At 41.8% G+C, this 20,020-nt stretch overlaps 1 protein-coding gene across 2 annotated transcripts in view; it reads right to left on the bottom strand.

The window, feature by feature from the left end:
• Window positions 1–20,020, bottom strand: part of LOC137882199 (leucine zipper protein 2-like) — a 117,423-nt gene that overhangs the window by 24,648 nt on the left and 72,755 nt on the right. For both annotated transcript variants that reach the window (XM_068724368.1, XM_068724369.1), the window contains exons 3-5: window positions 15,037–15,107; window positions 11,359–11,440; window positions 5,599–5,661 (exon numbers count right to left, since the gene is read on the bottom strand). In XM_068724368.1, coding sequence (XP_068580469.1) covers window positions 5,599–5,661; window positions 11,359–11,440; window positions 15,037–15,107 — 216 coding nt within the window. The remainder of the gene's footprint in view (window positions 1–5,598; window positions 5,662–11,358; window positions 11,441–15,036; window positions 15,108–20,020) is intronic.

The following is a 20,020-nucleotide window of genomic DNA, read 5'->3' as shown; positions in this document are numbered from 1 at the left end:
CCATCCACTATTGGAATGCTGGGGTTTGGTTACTTGTGATAATGATTATAGCCTTTTTCTTTTTAGCCTACCACACCACCACACGTGCAGTTTATAAGTGATGCATGCGTTACATTGTCAAATATATAAACAAAACAAATATAGGTTATGTAAAAACTAGTGCTGGACAAGTTAACGTTAACGCGTTATTATCGCGTTAACGCATTAATTCATTAACGCCGACAATTATTTTATCGCGCATTAAGGTAGTTTAAAAAAAAATGCAATACACACCGTTGATGACAGCAAATCACCCAAACAAGCGGTGGAGGGAGGCTTCGGCAGACTACGTTAATGCAGCATGTGGGAGAAGTATAGATGAACAAAAGCAAGACAAGCTAACAAATGTCACAGAGAAGTGGATAGATACAAACTGCAGGACGACTAGTGTTGTGGAAGAGGAACGTTCTTAGGATCAGCGAATGACGGAACGTATGAGCCTCCCTAAAGACACACCGTCACAAGAAGAACACACGAGTTGTATGAAAAGGAGAGGACTACAAAAGAGACAGAGTTACAACGTGCACCAGCTGTCACTCTCACCGGAGACTACCGGACATCGCCGGGTAACCGTAATCACCTCGGAGTTACGGTGCGTTACATTGATGAACAGTGGGAGCTGCGTTCACATGCTCTGACTGTCATGAGTGTGGCAGTGGAACGTTTCACATAAAGTCAGCACACAAAGAAATATAACTGCTACTGTGTAAATGGAACACCGCTGTTTAAAAAAGCACCTTATTTGCCATCTAACTATACCTGTTTCATTTACAATAAACGCTAACAAGTCGGGCTCAAGCATGTCAGCGATGATACGCGTGACATTAGTTGTGATGGGGGGGGGGGGGGGGGGGTCTTCGATGGTGTTGAGCGCGTCTTTGCGTTAATGCAGTGACTATACAGATGTTGAGTAATATACAGCGGTGGAGGAGCGGTGAGGCCATTTATTCCCCGAGCCAGAAATGCCATGCAGCTCAGTGCATCTTGTGGAGGTATAACGAGACAATGGGCCATTATTATCAGTTTGTTTTGTTCACAGGGACAGAACATTCTGGCCTTTACTGCCCCCACTATAAGAAAAGTCACAGATGGATTTAATGCGTTCTGCACAATTAGAGTACATCCTACCATTTCCTCATTTTTATTTGTGCCTCTGTTGCACTTTAAATAACAATAAAACCGAACATTTAGAAATTAATCTTTTTAATGTTTGCGTTTTAGCACTTTCTGAAGATCATGAACAAGTAACTTTATACCATCAATCAGTGGTAATTCTAATAAAAAAAACACAACTACATGACTCGCTAGACTATGATATTAAACCTCTATTAACTTCAGCCGTTTCATCTGTTTTTGTCTTTGTCCCGTTTAACAAACATAACGATGCCGAGTTCACTTCACTTTTTTTCTTTTTTTCCAGTAAGAGCATCACCGAGAGATCCAGCAAAATGCCCCCGATGCGCGATTTCCTTCTGCCGTTTAGCCCGGGTGAAATTACATCAGGAAGACACGAAAGACCATGAAGACAATGACGGGAAGACGTTTTTTTTTGGACAGGGGGGAAGGAAACATCAGCATCTAGCAGCGAGGAGCCGAGTGTGTGGCAAAGCTGTCTATTACGATGCTCTGCGAGAACCTGATGAATCCCAGCGGGATCCAAGTCGGTCTGTAAATTATCCTCCGTCAAAAATACTCATAATAAGCCCTGAAAGCAAATCATTGATAATGACTTCACAGTGGATGGCAGCCATAAAGCATCGCCGCTGACGCCACGCGGCGCAGTTCACTGTGATGTGCAAATAAAAAACACATTCCGAACGCCGGTGTAAACAAAGGATATGCTTAGCTTTACAAGTGTTCATTTCAGCTCTATCAGGGATTTTTTATTTTTTTTTGTGCACATTACATGGCCGCAGAATCGCAATCCTGAGTAATGGTGTCACATTAGAACAGTACAGGGTGTGTGCTCAAGTTTTAGCTGGGAGTGCGGGTTTATTAGACGCACTAAATCAATGCGGTCTAACACAACAGGCCCCGCAATAAATCCTGCCGTCATTAAGCTCGTGATGTATAGTTTTTATCATTTTTTGTTGAGCCGAGAGAGGTTTTGCAATATTTCGTCGATACAAATGTGGTCGACGAAATATTAGGAACAGCTCGCAGCAGAACGCAGGAAGTAAACCGCAGCCTGCAGGAATAATCATGACGTCGAATCAACTCTCTGAAACAGTCTGAAACATTAAAACCATGCATGACGTACTTCAGGGCTCTCGCTTCGGCATCAGAGGACCGACTGTGATGGAAACTACGCGTAGAATATTCTGAGGCTTACCATTAAATAATCTATGCTTTTCAGACATGTTGATATTCAAGGAAATACTGTTTTTTTTTCTGTTTTTATTCAAGCTGGTCGCAAGCAGTGCAGTGTATCTGTAATGGGAACAAGACGGGCCGTATTATTCACACTGTCTACAAGATACTGACTTTATCTGCTTCTGCAGGAAACAGTTTATTTTGGCTTTCAAATGCACAACGTTTTAATTTCCTTTTTTAACAGGTCGAAATAAATGATTCGTATCAAACTATCAATGTAGAGTTTCTTACCAGCAGGGATGTTTGAGGTTACAGCAGCATTGATTGTATGTAAGTCATGATGCAAAGTTTTTTTTGTCAGATTTGTCCCTTTCAGAGGTCCAGAGTTGAGAGCGTACCGCAGAGGAGTGGACTCTGCAGCAGCAAAATGATAATGCTTAAACACTTTTGACCTTTTGAGTTTCTGCACGTAAGAAATGTTCTATTACTCAACGAGTGCAATGGATGCGGGGGAGGAGGGGGGGGGATGGGAGGGGGAGGTTCCCGCGTAAGCCGTGACTTAAATGCCAGAGCGTCACAGATGTCAGGAAAAGTTCAGACTTCTCTTAACCACGGATGAACCCCATATGTGATTATTCCTCGGACCTAGAAAGTTCAAGATATGTAGATCTGGAATAGAGGAAGGCGGACCTCGAAATGTCAACAAATGAAGCGCTGGTATTAAGGAGGGGAGTCTTTACAGGCGCTTTCCCTTTTTTCGTACTCCTGCTCTTTGCCTCGTAGATCTCAGTAACCGACCTCAATGCTTTTGCTTCACGTGGACAGAAAAAGCGTCTGAAGCATCAGAGCAAAGACAGTTTCCACGCCTCCCTGTCAGCGACTCGGTACCTGTTCCATTTCCAAAATCAAGACGTTGTTTCAGACTAAAAGAAATCCCTAATTGTTCATTACAAAGTGAAATCACGGCCTCCTTTTATGGGTCATTTAGTCACTTAAAGCGATCTGCGTCGCATTACCAACATGTGCGACACCCCTACTGTGAAAATGACTTGATTGATTGTGGACCATGTCTCTGATTACCCCTCACAGAGTTAAGCGCGCAAGAGCAAAGTCGCCGGCGTTCATATGAATTAAATTGCTACTTGAGGTATTACTTTTTAAATGCAATGAAACATGTTTCGAGGCCTTTCTGCTTTGGAAACTATTACTGTTTATTGGGTCTATTTCTTCAGTGGAATATCTACAATGACACTCAGGATATATATCACCAGATGTACTGAGTGGTACGTAGTGTGACGACGACGTGAGATACTGGGAAAGAAGAAGGATCTGCACGGAGACTTTTTTTTTTTACATAATGTTGGACAACAAAATCTGCCATAAAGGAGGTTTTTTTTCACTCATTGTGTGTGTGTCCTTGAGGTCTAATAAACATGTTGGATTACTTGCCTTCATTAAAAAAAAACATTTCCCTGCCGTTAATGGATTTAAGATCAAACCTTTTTTTTTTGCTATATCTCCAGGTGTGAATTAATTTCATCCTTCACTTTTTTTTTTTAATCAACTTTGACGGAAACAAAATCACATTACCCAGCAGGGCGCGACGCAAACGCCATTCATCGGATCCACTTCTGTGATCCACCGTGACGAATCCACAGAGAGCTGCATTAACGGCGGGTTTCTTCTCTGAAACGGTTTGATCGCAGCAAATTGATGTCATTACGTCATCGTCTGGTTCCTTCATTTGAGACACTTTTATCGCGTTACCAAAGCAGAGTTTAGTCAAATTTGGCCTCAAACTAATTCGAACATCTGGCGAAAATCAGTTTTTTTTTCTCTCCCTGCAGCAGAGAGCAGCACGGTGTTCAGCATCTCTTCATCATCATCATCATCATCATCATCATCTCTCACGATCTCGTGCTGTAATTAAATTGCCTGCATTTCATAAAGCAAGAAAAAAAGAAAAGAAAAAAAACACATCTACGGCACAGTTACCGTAATATGGGCCTATTTTTTTTTATATTTTAATTATAATCAGAAAGTCTTAACAGCTAGGAATATCTGAATAATAGCCAAAGGCACCATGTGTTCATAAGTTCACACAGCTATTTGAAAACATTTAAATAGCAAATGATGTGTACTAGAAGTGTTTTGCCGTGTCATTAAGGTTCCAGATGACAAGTTAATCACCTCCAAAGCGTATTTACTCAATGAACGCAGTCAGAATGAGCTCACATTTGCATTTTCTGCACAGAGTGGAGTCAACAAACAGGTTTTTTTTTAAAAAAAACTCACGTCATTCAGAAGCAGGCTCTCTGCGTTTACACCTTGAACTGAGTGAAGGGTCTTCCTCCTCTATACAAATCAGTGAAATCAATTTAATTGGACACAGTACTGGTCTGCAGAGGTTTCATTTTTGTTCTCATTTCCCATGTTACATATAGCTGACAGACAAAGACAAATCCAACTTAAGGCAGCTGTTGCAGATGTGGCTACGTTGCGTTTAACGGTCTTGTTTTGTTTCGTTGCTGCATTTTATATTCCTACAGATAACAAGCCAAATGGAAGATAATGCGGTGTCACATATTTTTCAGTACACCTACAATAGTATTTTGCAAGTAGAACTTTTCTTCTTTTTTTTTCCCCCCTTCCTCCAGCTGTCTAAGGCATCAGCGGTAAATGTCAGACTTTGGTGTCAGCTCCCTCAGAATCAAACAGAGAGAGAGAGAGAGAGAGAGAGAGAGAGAGAGAGAGAGAGAGAAAACATCTTTTTAGACGAACTATTCCGCACTGATGTTCAACAATCACGCAGAAAGACTTCCATCGCACAAGAGGCGGGAGAAGAGCTACCAATTTCTCACCATCGCAGTCTGCGATCGTAATCATGATCAAAGACTGCCTGCAGTGTTTACAAAGTAGTGGGTAAAACAGATATATTCATGCCGGCGTGTAGATATATATATATATATATATATATATATATATATATATATATGCCCACCTTTTGATTGAAAGCAACAAGCTCTCGGCCGAGTCTCTGGAGACTTTCAGAAGGCATTTGGCAAAGGCGCGAAATCATTAAATGAAATGGAAGTGGGCAAAGCGGGAGGAGTGGGCTCTTGATCAGTAAATTAGAGTAAACGTTTCCTTTATGGTTAAATATATACCTCATGAAGTCATACGCTGAATGCAGGATTGAAAAAAAACAAAAAAAACCCAGCCTGGAATGAAACTTTGATGACTCACCTCTTGCTGTAAATCCTTGATGATTTTGGTTTTTTTCTCCATCTCCACTTTCAGAAATTTGATCTGAAGACAGAAAAGAGAAAAGAAACACGGTCCTGTTGAATACCCTGCTTTATCGTTTGTTTTGGAGCTTACCAGTTTAGGCAGTATATGTGAAATTAAGGCGATTATGGTCGATAAACAAAAAAGCTGTGTCAGTATGTGGTTTACAGACCTCCACCATCAAAGGACAAGGAAGCCAACAGTCTGTATTGTTCTGGTATTATCACTAAATCCAATGAAAATACCCAAAAAACTTCAGTCAGTCTGTCTATGTTGTCAGACTTCCCCAACATTTCAATGGCTGCAATCGCCCCACGGTACTATCTGTTGCTACTGAAGACATGGAATCTATTTAAAAATGGGTGAGCACCGCAGTAAACATCACTCAAACAGGAGTAAATGGAAAACGTAAACTAAAAGTCACATTTTCTTTTGTCTCTTAGCAAAGCACCCTGGGAAACTATAAACTAGACCAGAGGTCTTCAATGTTTTTCAGGCCAAGGACCCCGAAACTGATAGAGAGATGGAGCAGGGACCCCCTACTATATATATATAGTATAAAATAGTGTTTTATATTAAACTGGGCCTGGTGCCATGCATAAACATACCTTGTTATTATGCATTCAATACTAAGCTATTCAGGTTCATGTATTCATGTTTTTATTTTAAAGGTACAGTGAGTAAGCTGACATTCATAAACACACCTTGTATGATAATCATGCATACAAGATATTCAAACTGACGTTTTTATTTTAAACATAAATGTGGAAACGAAAAATGATTGATGGCCTATTAATGCCACTGCCACGCATAAACAAACCTGTTATCTTGCATACAATACTGAACTATTAACATAATGGACAGATTCATGTTTGGGAAAAAAAAAAAAAAAATGAAATTGTCTAATCAAAAATTTTGCGGACCCCCTAGGGATGGCGGACCCCCTGTTGAAGACCTCTGATCTAGAGCACACCGGTTGACACACACACACCCCCAAGCAGAGGGCATGATGTCATCAACGGTCAAATGTATAGAAACGTATAAAGTAGAAAGAAAGAACATCCTAGCGCACACCATGTAGTTTGCTAATTACCAATTGAATAAAAGGAGTAATTAAAGCTGCCTCGGCGCATTAGCTTAGCGCGCTGAATGCTTGTGATTACAAGCAGATCTGATTCTTAAATTTAACCAGAGTGAGCAGTGCTGGTGAGTTTGAGCACAGTTCCCTATAAACCGATGGCGCCACAGAAGCTCTTTTTTGCTGTAGTGAAACTTCAGAACACAGTTTTCGGTTGGTCACCCATTGAGATTTTAAAGACTTTCTTTACCCTGATAAAAACACCCCCTCTGTCACATATTATGTTTCTCTCGCGTCGCAGAAAAGTTAGTTCAGCGTAACAAGTGTCCAGAAATGCTTCATCCGAGCTTCTTTTAAAATGCAGGCCGATACTGATACACGCCGAGGCATTTTATTCCTGCAGCGAGCGACTGCCTGCTTTTCCGCTGTGCGCCTGATTTAATAGCCCATATGCTTATCGTGTCAGAGTGATATCTTTGTTTATTGCAGTCCTTTTTTTTTTATATATATATATATATATATATATATATATCGCAAGCTCGGCGCGTCTTACTGGCGCAGGCCCGTGGCTCGTGTTCAGCAGCCAGACAGAGGTTCAAACGGCAGCTGCAGATGGCAAACTGCTGCCATGGGCTACCCCCCCGTGTGTGTTTGGAAAGCATGAATTCTCAGTATGTGGGAGAGACAGATAGGGCCAAGGTTTTTTTTTTTGTCTTTCTTTCTGGGGTTTTTTATTCAGCAAAGACGGTTTTTTTTTTTTTTTTTCGTTTTTTTTAAAGCACTCCCTGTCCTTGAGTGAGGTCATCGAGATAGACCGGAGGACAAAAAAAAAAAAGAAAGGAAAAGATTCATGGGGCTGGTGACCTCATACGAGTTCTGTGCCCCGGGGGGGGGAACTGTAAACTGAGCCTCACCGGTTGACTCACATCCCCAAGCACGGCGTGATAACATCAAGGTTCATGTTCGCGCCTTTCAGTCACCGCCACGTCCCCCGGGAGTGGTTTAAAAAAAAAAAAAAACAACAACACACACATATCCCGGTGCAGCATTTAGTAAAAGAGAGGTGTAACATAGTAACCACCTGTAAACATTGCTAGTTCAACCGTTGTTTTTAAAATCACAAAAATCTGCTAACCCTGGCTCTCTGTGGATTTTGAAATGTTAAGAATGAAAGTTAGTTGGACTATCGAGCTGCGCTAAACGAAACGTAGATGCACAAAAGATAATTTTGTCTGAAATATAAACCATGTAGTGATGAAATCATGTATCTGTTGATTAATTCTCCAGAGATATATCTAGAACAGTCCTAATAACGATTAACAATTTGTCAAGACAACAAAACAAAGAGTCCACAAAGAGCAGCAGATCATGCTTACCATGGTCACCATTTAGCATGTAAGCTTGCTTAACTTATTAAAGTAAGCGGCAATGAACATTTTGCGAAATAGACGGCCAAATACGTGTGCGTGAACGTGTTTGTGGGGTTGAAGATGTGGTCACAAAGGGGGGGGGGGACCACCATTAGTAACTGAACCAAATTTCTTGAGGCTACATTCAATAGTTGTCTAGATTATTTGATCTGGACTGAAACCATTTTTGTCTGATCTCACAGAAAATGGCCACGACCTCTTAAAAAGTAAATTATTTGGTGTTAATGTGTTTAAAAATGATGAGAAGTCGACTAAAGCGTCCCGTGTCGCTGCTTAGTTTGAGGTCACAGTGGACGGATGGGTCAAACACAGGACTTTCACCCAGGAGACTATTGCGTTGCCAAAGGTCAACTTTGAGGCAACGCAATAAGTTACACAACAAGCGTAATTATTTGAACCCAAACCATGATATGTTCTTCCCTTCTTGTTGCCTAAACCTAACGTTAAATTCCGTGCTGCCACCGCCACGTAATGCGCTGTAAATACGGTCATTTCACGTATTTCGGTGCGATAACTTCTTTTTATGACTGTTGAAAAATTTAAATTCATATACACTTTGGTACATACATGAAAATGTAACGTCTGCATTTAACCCCCATCCCTAGCTTATTGGGAGCAGTGGGCTGTTGAGAAGTGCCCGGGGGTTTACAGTGCCTTGCTCAGGGACACTTCGGCACAAGGACACGTAGCAGCCGAGGATCGAACCGCCGGCGTGAGGACGTCAAATCACAGGCTCTAAACATTTCATAGCTATAATAATTGATTTTGTAGATGCAGTATTTCTATTTTTTTCAATGCAGGGTTATGAACAAAGAAGTTGGAGAGCCCCCCCCCCCCCCCCTTTGCTTGCATAAATGAAAATATTTACCACGGCTTCTGATGTGCAGAATGCATACTCAGCAAAAAGATGATCTTCCTCATGAAGAATGCCGTCTGAAATAAAGCTGCCTTGAATCTCGTTGCCCATACCTCGCGTCTTCTGCTTTTTGGTTGCTTTTTCTACACATCAGAAGCTGCAATAAATATTTCAAAAACAATTTTTTTTAACAAGCAAGGTGCTTGTAACATTCATAATGTTGATTCACTCTGCGGGGCTTCTTTTTTTTTTTTTTGAAAGCTCCGTTGTCCCACTCAATTCCAAACCAGACGTGCTATTTCATTGTTCTACTGAAGGCGTGTGGCATTAGCATGCTGCCGAGGTGTTCTTTTTTTTTTTTTTAAATCTTCAATCTCAGCAGGGGTGATAAATACCATTTAACAGAACATAAATGTCAAACGCAAACTATAAAAACCCAAAGCGACTGATTTGTCACCGGTCTTAGCAAAAATGGCGAGAACGTCACTTGAAACGTTCCCGTACTATTATTTATCTTACGTGGTTTGATTGTGGATCCTTAACGCCACTGTGCTCATTTGACCTACAGGAGCAGCTTTACATCAGGATGTATAGAGAACCCCGCCAGCAGCGCTGTAGCAGCGCAGTGCAGCCAGACGGGCGCCATGCTGGTTTGTTGATTAAGGAGTTTGGTTGCAGAAACTAGAGGTGGTCTCTCTGAGTAACGCGAGGATGGAAAAGTGGGACAATACAGTAAGGGAGCACATGCGTAAACACAACTTCCTGTAACGCAGCATTGACTCGCTGCGATGCATTTTAAATGAGGTTCTGTTTACACCAGCAGAGGTTTGGTGCACAAGTGGAGTTCAGTTGATACAGCGGAGAACATCGCTTCGGTTTGTCCACTGAAAGGACGGACTTCTTCTTGCAAAGCTACCTTTTTACGGAGCAGCATCTTTTGAAAGTTCATTTCTTAAGGTTTATATTTGCTATTTAGTCTGGAGTCCACACAGTAAAATAATCAAATCCACAACAGGTTGATTCCATTTTGACGTCAACATTTGTGGCAGTTAAAAGTTATCTTGCTAAAGGACCAATAATTGGTCAAATGATTAGAAACAAAAGCTGAATATGTTTTCGATGAACAGGCACCTTTAGATGACAATAATCTGCTGTCTCTGTTTGTCTGATTCACTGGTTCTGACAGCTGAGGGCCGCTGCAGCAGTCTCACTCTGAACTCATTAAGAGGTTAAAGTGATTCTAAATCTGCAGCAGACCGTGTGAATTCAACAAAAGTCATTAGTGAGTTCTTTTTTTCCTGTCACAATTGCTAGAGTGAGCAAAAGGTAACATTTTCCCCGTGTTCTCTTTAATACTGTCAATATATCCCGTGACCGTGAGAAATGCTGAGTCAAGAAGATGAAGTGGTGATTTCATTTGATTCCGATTGTTCCAGCTCAAAGCCTTTTTTAAAAAAAGACACACAGCTTTCAACTCATCAATGTTCTCCCAATCCCCTCATCGAGTCTTGAACTATTGTCATACACATTATGCAGCTTAATAACCTCAAATGCCTTGGTTAGGTCTTTATAATCACTCTATGTAGCAGAGTACCATTTGCAAACAGGATTATTTTATTCCATATCTGAAGTTTTAGTTTTGACAGTTTGATTATTTTTTCTCAATAATCAAATTGATCACAATAGTCATCGTGTAAAAAAAAAAAAAAAAAAACGCCAAAATATCACTTGTTCCAGCTCCTTGAAAGTTAGCATTTTGCTGTTTTTTTTTTGTTATGCTATGGACCGCTTCACAGTCGATAAACATCACAAATGTGTCCCGGTTCATTTCCTCGCGGCGTGATTCCTTTTGAAAAAAAACGGTCAATATGACGAAAATGAGCGACGTTGAATACATCATCTCGGGACATTTTCACGCTTTTCTGAGATCATGTACACCAAGTGATTCATTTCGTTTGATTTGCCAGATAGGTGTTTAAGATACCTGGGTTGAGTTTAATTAAAAGCAGGGTTGACAGCAGCTGGGATAGATGGAAAGGTAGATACTGCTGATGGAGAAGATGGCTAGATAAGTATACGCTGTTAGGTATTTGTCTCTTCTTATACATTTTTTTTTTTGAGTTAGGGGGGTGTGGACACAAAGCCTTCCCTCGCTAATTGCTGAGCGTTTCAATTAACTGGTGTCGCGAGGAGGTCGAGAGAGAGAGAGAGAGAGAGAGAGAGAGAGAGAGAAAGAGAGAGAGAGAGCTGGCTGCTGGGTAATGAGCGTGGATCACCGAGGGGCCCGTGTGACAGGTGACGGGGCCCGTTAGAGGAGACCGGATGCTGCCCGGTCAGGTTCGGCTCTGTCTTACCGTGGCCTGCTGCTTCTCCGCTCTCTCGTTCGCCTCGTCCAGCTGCTTCTGCAAGGCTGCCTGGAGGGACTTCATCTCCTCTCTGTCAAGTGAGAGAGGGAAGCGAGAAACACTCGGTTAGCACACATTTCGTCCTCGCTCTCTCCGAGGCCCCCGCCGCTCTGCCACAGCACGGCTTTCTCAAACACATAAAGTGTCAGGAACGTATTTGTCTAAAGCAATTTTTCACAATAGTATATTACTTCTGTTTGAATAAAGAGGTTAAGTTTGTGATGTTTTAGAGCAGTTAGACAAATGTTGACAAATGTGCGAAAAGAAAGCTGCGTGAATATATTCGACGGTGCGTAAACGGAGATCTTTGCGCGAGTGACATTTGCAATCATACGAGGCACTTTTGTCGTCAAATGTGTTGAATTAAAAACTGATTTCAAGTTTCACAACATTATAATTGTTGGCATATAATTGTTTTAGCATCAACTGAAACTAAGAATTACTATTTCACGATAGGAATAAACGACGCACTAATGCAAAACATTACCACCTCATTAGCAATGCAATTAGCGGGTGAAATAGGACAATACGTTGCTTTTGATCAACTTTTGAAACACACTCACACATTTGTCTTGAATGACTTTTGTCACATTGTTCTCCTGTGGTGTCACAGCATTTCTTTTTTCATTTTTTTGCACAAAACCTATTAATCTTTCCCTTTTCCTTTTTTCGAATTTAAACAGTTCAAGCTGCAGCCAATTATTCCTCAGATGTTCGGCTGGCTGTTCCAAAGACAAGCTGCAGTTTAACAAACACACACCGAGGCAAATATCATAAAAAAAAAGGTATTGTTTAATATTTTTCCTTTACGGGTCAATAAGGGAGCTGTATAAAAGACAACACAGCGCGCACTACAGTATTCATTACGTGGTATTATGTAGCAGCGTATGAGCATTTGGAACGCTGCGCACTGATTTTTTTAATACATGCCGTATGAAGACCGGCGCTTCATTCTCTATGCGGTTAACATGAATGTTAATGCGTTGGTATGCGATGGGTATTTCAGTAGCGTTTGATGCCAACCCCGTGCACAGATAACAGCGATGCACGCTGAATTATGAATCGAGTGGGCAAGTGATGTGGGTCAGTGGTTCCTGAAATCACATCACAAGGCAGCCCGGATAAATCAGAGGTAACGTTCTATTCACCGTTTCCATGCATGGCTGTGAGTTTAATTTTAAAAAAAAAAAGGTATATATGACGTAGTCCAGGATCTCACCGCTCAACAGCCAAATACTGTTATACTTGATATGCCGATGGCGTTGTCTCTTGGCATAAATTCAACAAAGCAAACATTTTTTTTTTCTTCACAGCGACCAGCCAACCACCACCCCCGCCGCCGCCGCTGCTGCTTTGGCATTTCATTTATATTCTCATCTCCTGCATCCGAGGCTTGGAAAATGTTTTGCACAAACAGGATCTGAACTGACCACGCTGGCAGGAAATGTGATATTGACGTGTGTATACCTTGAAAGCACAAAGGGATAGCATAAGAGCGGAGAGTGCAACAGGGTAGACGGCAGGTTACTTCACAGTCAAATTATTTACTATTTTAAAAAGGGTTACGTTGTTTTTGTTTTTTTTTACCGTCTGCATGGTAAACATTTCCGTTGCATTACAGTCGGTTGGCAAAATAATTTTTCGGAAAGCAATCAAACTGCTGTTAAGAGTTGTCAAAAATAAATGACTTGCAATGAATCACCTGTCTGCATCCGCCGTGATGGAGACGGCTCGTAATCACACTTGGCAGGTGTGGAACTCCAAAGTTGGATTAATAACACCGAGAAGATTGCGGCTCACAACTGCTAGGTAGGCAACATTGAGCCAAGCTGCTGCTTTATGGGTTTTTTTTTTTTTTTTCTTTAGCTGGATGACATGTGAGAGCTGCCGTGCGCTGGTGATAGGCTATTGATTGGCTATCAAGATATTGCCCACAGAAGGCTGGACTTCAATCAGGTTGACATTTCAGAGAGCATGAAGCCCACAAACGACTCCTAATCATTAAAAGTCCCATTACACACGGCATTAATCAGACAATCCTAACTGGTGAGGCACTTTAGGTAAACACTTTTCCAGCCCTCTTACAAAAAAGATAAAGCACTAAATCACGGATGCTTTTTCACCAAAAGCAGACAGGCGTATTATTTTTTTTTTCCCCGAGTACAAAAAAGGATTTATGACTGGATTATGTATTATCCGCCTGCTCCTGTGTATACGGCCATGTAAAAGCAAACAGGGCAACGCCTTGGAATAACCAGCAACAGTAATAGTAAGTGAGTGAAACAATGTTTAAAGGGCTGTAGCCTCCTGCTATTGCACGAGTGCTGTGATCCAATAGGGACGCAGTATTTCCTGCCAAAAGGTAGAACAGTCATTTCAGCAAAATGCTACAACTCCCCCAAGCTTTGGTTCCTGTTGCTATGAAGCCAGTCAGAGGTACGACTCAAGGTCTTTAGGACCAAACGCAAACCCATAGAGGCAAGATATCAAAACTCAAGCTTTTCTTTTGAGGGAAATGTATTCAAACAGAAAACAAATATTAGTATAGGCTACAGGCTGTCAATGTATAACGTTAGCTACTTGGTAATGTTAGCTAGAGCAATCTCTTCTGGCAGATTAGTGCATCCTTCACCGGCCGGTGGAAAAATACTTATTATTTTTGGAAGTTTGGCATTCAATTCAGCAATTTTCTGTTTTGAATGCCACTTTGAATTTGCGTTTCATTTTCTCCTCAGGAAAAATCAGCGCTAACGTTACTGAGTGAATCAGTGCTAACGTTACCGAGCGAATCAGCGCTAACGTTACCGAGCGAATCAGTGCTAACGTTACCGAGCGAATCAGTGCTAACGTTACCGAGTGAATCAGCGCTAACGTTACTGAGGGGATCAGTGCTAATGTTAGCTACCTAATTTCTGCGGGCGTGCCTGTGCCTTCTGACCTATGTCGTCACGTCACTAACCTAGCTAACAAAGAAAGCGCTTTTAAATGTATTTTTCTTTACTTTTTATATCAACTCTGGAAACACAGACAAGACAATGCAGATCCCCCCGCAGACCCCACACTGCGGGGGGATATAGAAATCTATTTCTATAAACCTCTCCACACCATATCTGAAACTCACATTGCAGGGGTTTTTTTTGCAGGTTTTTTTTGTGCTAATTTTGGATGCAGATAAGAACAAGCCGTTGATCTGGCTCGTCGATGGTGAGTAGCCGACGAATATGAAGTGAATGTACTTGCTCGTCAATTTAACGTGAAGACAACCATTAATTTGTGTCATAAATGACATGCAGTCGTTGTGAAACCATAAAACTTGACCGGTGTGTAGAGTTGTGTGTTATTATAGTAAATACGACAACAATGATTGGGATAGTTGCTCCAACTTTTCAACTTCATAGAGAAAAATTTCCCAGGCTTTAATATGTATTACTTGTAATTAAATGCTTACATAACACTAAATTGATGGTGATAATTGTGAACATCACATGCCTCAAATTTGAATTATTCACCAGCCATAAGTGACTCTGGTTATCATACATTCCTAGCCTACATTCTTTATGACAGGCGTGAGCAGCCCGATACTGTCGGTAACTCGAGAGTAAGTCGTCCCCGATTGCTTCACTTCACCTCTGTTTGTGGCTGAGCTCCAGGATCCTCTGCACATCCTTCTTGGCCACTGAGTCATCATTTTTCAGCGACTAAAAAGAGAGCAGAAGACACTCAAAATGAGAATTGTTTCAAAAGCACCAACAACAGAAAACAAATAACGCCGTCGACCCTTTCCTTGAACCGTACGGCTCAAAACGCCTCCCGGGTTTTCAAGGTTACAGCTTCCTGTAAATGTAGAATATTGAACAGCAAAGTCAAAAAGCACCAGAATCATGAGATTATTCAAGTGGATGTTATCGTATGATGCAGCAGATGTAAAATGGTACGATTTATAGCCTATAACAATCAGGTGATGAATGTCTCCTGAAAATCCCAACGAGGGTACAGATTGGGTTCTACTGGCGCCTAAACACCTGCCTGATGGGTAATTATGGATTAGTTAGGTCTCTGATTGCCTTACAAGCCCTCCAAGATATTTTTAATTTGTTATGCGCTGAACAGAAATTTTCAGACTTCTAAGAAAACGTGGACTCAAAGGGAGACAGAGAGTGTCTCTTTAAATTGCGCTTGAAGGTGAAATCTGTGGCAATTAACGGCACATTTATGGAAATAAACTTCAGAGGAGTCCCTCAATTCACCTTCATGTTCGTTTATGTTGAAGAGACAGAAAAGAGAGAGGCAACAAAAGAACATCTTGACACGAGAGAATGCATATTCACTTTACAACTCTGAAGTTAGGAAAACAAAACAGCTTAGAACTGTATTTTAATAGCAGAATTGGTGCCTTTTCTCTCTGTCTGTCTCTCTGTCTCTCTCTCTGTGTCTCTCTCTGTCTCTCTCTCTCTCTCTCTCTCTCTCTGTCCCTCTCTCTCTCTGTCCCTCTCTCTCTCTGTGTGGCTCTCTCTCTCTGTCCCTCTCTCTCTCTCTGTGTGGTTCTCTCTCTCTGTCCCTCTCTCTCTCTCTCTGTCTGTCCCTGTCGCTCTCTGTCCATCTGTGTGGCTCTCTCTCTGTCCCTCTGTCTCTCTCTCTGTCCCTCTGTCTCTCTCTGTCTCTCTGTGTGGCTCTCTCTGTCCCTCTCTCTCTGTCCCTCTGTCTCTCTCTGTCTCTCTGTGTGGCTCTCTCTGTCCCTCTGTCTCTCTCTGTCCATCTGTCTCTCTCTCCCTCTGTGTCTCTCTCTCTCTCTGTGTCTCTCCCTCTCTCTCCCCCCCTCTCTCTCTGTCTGTCTCTCTCTCTCTCTCTCTCATTTAATTCTCCACTTTACCTCAATTACGTTGTGCCATAAAACAAGCCACACAATTTCACACCAAACTTGGCTCAGCGTTACTCATTGTAAAATGCACAGCAGAAGCCCCTGTAGTCATACAGCATCAATGTGAATATGATGATGATTTACAGATCCTAAATTAGAACGTTCAAAACTAAACATCCTGTTCACTGGATCAGTCCTCCCCATACATCACTGTCCTGGTATCCTGCTACTGCTTCTCATTAAACGCAAGTAGTATAACGAGGTCACTGAAGCGGCGTGGCCCACGGGATGGGTCCACGACACTTTAAGCAATTTAGTCATTTAAACAACAAAACGGCTACTTCTAACTTGGGCGTAAATCACACAAGTAAGTGGAGTAAAATCCACAGTTAGGTGCAGGGGCAAAAATAACTCCTATTCTTGTCGTCACTTCTTCCCGAGCTCCCCCCCCCCCCGGGGAGGCCGCTGCCAAGAATAAATTCCCCATCACACCGAGCTTAATAAACGAGCGCCGCTGACCTCCACCTATGGGCTACTCGTTAAGCTATAAACACTTGCTCCATCAAAATCTTTCCACAAATACTAACTTGCTTCTCCCCGTTGCCTTGATCCTCTTTTTAAAAGTTGATCCTTTTTTTTTTTATGTAGATGATGTTTTTCCCCCCTGAAGAATAGATTTGTTCCACAACACACTTTTTTTTTTTTTTTTCCAAATCTCAAGTCAACCTCTGCCCTGCCCAGCATGCTGGCGCAGGGCCCAGGGCGGAGATAGAAGCCAGCCTAGCTAGCCTGGAGTGAGTCAACATCAAAGCCTGCCCCTGGGGAAGACGATATGATAGCCCGCGTGAGCGGTTTTTAACTGACACATGGGACATATCTCACACACATGCACGAAAAAAAAAAAAAAAAAAAAGTGCATATACTTCTTTTTTTTTGTATTGATTTTCTGACAATTCTATTGGCCCACAAAAATGGCCTGAAGCCTGACAACATCCAACACCCTGCGAAGGAGAAACCATCACTCAGACTGCGCAGCTTTAGGAGAAAACGCAGCATCTAAATGTAGAGGTCTGAGGCTACATCCAACACTAGTACGTATCCGTTTTTGATAACCATATCTTGCTGTGTTCATGCCTTGAGTCCACGCCACTCTGGAGTTTTAAAAAACGCTAGCAACAGCCTTGATTACTTGGTTCAACATGGATGACAGATTACAGGCGTTGCTGACCTTGTCGTCTTTACTAGCTGCTGTTGTGCAGTTAAATTCTGCATTTTATAACGCTACCGCTGCCTACATGCGGCGGAAGCAAGCAAGTTATTGGCGCGATTCGGGGAGACGCCGTGTCCAGCGGCGTTTACGTCACGACGCAAAATTGCGTTTGAAGTCACGGTTTGCGGACTTTGAGGAGGGAGATGGACACAAAAAACTGAGGACTTTACATTTTTTTGCTTATTTTGTTCAGCGCAGCTAATGTCAAGTTCACGAAAAAACTGTAAACGAACAAAAGCTAAAAAAAAAAAATGCTCTCCAGTGCACCGGCAGAGCTACGAGTTTGACGACAGACAACAAGCAAACGAGTGAAAGATGTGTGTTGACCAAATGTATTGACCCGTAATATAGTAAAACTTTGATTTGTAAGTGTTCATTTTTTAATTTTCCACGAAATCTCTTTGTTTGAGTATATAGAGGAAGATTTTAAGCCCGACGTTTTATTATTAAAGAGTACAATAACACTTTTTTTTTTGTCATTAAGCAACCAATCTACTTCCTGTTTACACAGGCACCCGCGTGCCCAGTGTACGTGAATATTCACGTGACATTCGTTTTTCAGGCGTGTTAGTCTGGACGGAACTTATTTCTAAAACGATGCTGAAAAGCGCCGTGTGGAGATTGTTCTTGTTTTAAAACCCCTGTTTCCAAACGAAGGACGTAGCCTAGAAGGCATCGCATTGCACGACTCTGCATCTCTGGAGTTTGGTTTAAATTCAGCTCGGCTTCATTTTTATTCTGTCGCGCTCGTTTCTCCGTGCTTCTGCGCAGAGAGCTGAGAGATGTCGCCTCTGCACTCCGCCCTACTTGTTTCTCTCTCTCTCTCTCTCTCTCTCTCTCTCTCTCTGCCAATACAAGCTGCTCTGTTACAACAATGTTTATGAAAAAAATAAGAAGAAAAAACACAAATGCAAGGCTGAAAAGTTAACCGGGGTGTTGTTCTGTCAGGAGACGCAGTTACTTCAACCAAGTAAAGAGTCAAAAGAGCGAGTGAGAGTAAGAACAAGTCTGCTAATTCATGCGGTTTACGACGCCATAGGCCTGCAGTGCCCACGTTACTGTGATAAAAACCGTACTTTCGAAGATAACAGCACACTTAGAAAACACTGCAGAAGCAAATGTGTGTGTGTTTTTTTTTTGGGAGTGTTTCTGTACTGAGGTAGGTCACACAGAAAAGATGTAGGTTTTTTTTTTAAATTACAGACTGTAGTCGAATATTTAAAAGCACTTTCTCAATAAGTTGAGCTTGTACTCATTGAGGAATAAGTAGCCACGTGCAGCAGTATAGAAAAACTGAGGATGCAATGCATCGCAACGCATCGAGAGTCTCAGACCGGTGACTCGCAATTTAAACAAATTTCCAGGCGATAGGGAAGATTCACACGGCTAAATGTCCAAGAGGGAGGCGTATTTTGCAAGATCACCGTTGCGCACACTAATGCGGAGACACTAAATGATTCAAATACACAAATGTATAATTGAGTTTCTTTTCATTTCTCGTCCATTGCATAGAGCCATAATGAAGTTGACCTAAAGTGACTGGTGGGAAGCGATGTGCAACTATGTCTCTCGCACTGAGATAATTGTTTTGCGAAATTGCCTATAGACGTATAAGATCTATAATTCAATATGATAGATTACTCCGTAAAATGATGAAGACCAGTGTTTATACCTCCCTTTGCAACAGGGATAAAATATCCTAATTAGCATCCACCTAAAGCTGTCTTATGTCTTGTTTTTATTCGTACATTATGCAAAACCAGCCTTGCTCTAGGAGTTGGGGTAAACATATTGCATCTTTGGTTTCAGGCCAAATTTAATTAGGGCAAACTAAAAGTTAAAAAAAAATAGACCAGCAAGACACATATGCATGCAAAGTGAGGGGTGGGTGTACACAAACATCTTTAGTGATGTTTCATTTCTAAAGACACGTTGGTTTAAAAAGGGCTCCAACGTTCTGTAAGAGTGAACGTGTGTTAAAATGGACTTTAGTTAAAGAAGAGGCTCAGGTCATCATGCTATGCTAGCATTGATTTCAGGATGGACCTGAGCTTACTGCCCCATGAACAACTCCAGCTGCAGCTTTATAATTTAGAGAATAGTATAGATCCAAGACGGAAGTGACAGAAGGGAGCAGACAGAAGGGTCTACGGCATGTGTTTGAAGGATGTATCCAGGATGTCAAAGTGATTCAGCAGAGAAAAGATGAAGACGAAATGCTAACGCTACGGAGCACAGCGCAAACGTGAACCACCACGTCGCATGGATGTGGAGAAATGAAGAGTTCCTGTGAAGCAGGGTAGGTTTTTATTCTCTGTTTCCACAATCATTAAAAAACAAAAAGCAGCGCGTGTAGACATTCAGTGTACCTTCAGTAGCTAGCACAGCATAGCGCTAACGCTAGTTAATGACGTGGCGAAAGGTTAGCTCCACGGGGTTTTTACGTGAAAACGAAACGTTCTCGGGGTGGCAAGTATCACAAA

The sequence above is a fragment of the Cebidichthys violaceus genome, unplaced genomic scaffold (assembly GCF_023349555.1).
Source record: "Cebidichthys violaceus isolate CVI_PGR_0920_01 unplaced genomic scaffold, fCebVio1.0.p SCAF_30, whole genome shotgun sequence".
NCBI classification, from domain to species: domain Eukaryota; kingdom Metazoa; phylum Chordata; class Actinopteri; order Perciformes; family Stichaeidae; genus Cebidichthys; species Cebidichthys violaceus.
This window is presented reverse-complemented; position numbering and strand designations above follow the sequence as displayed.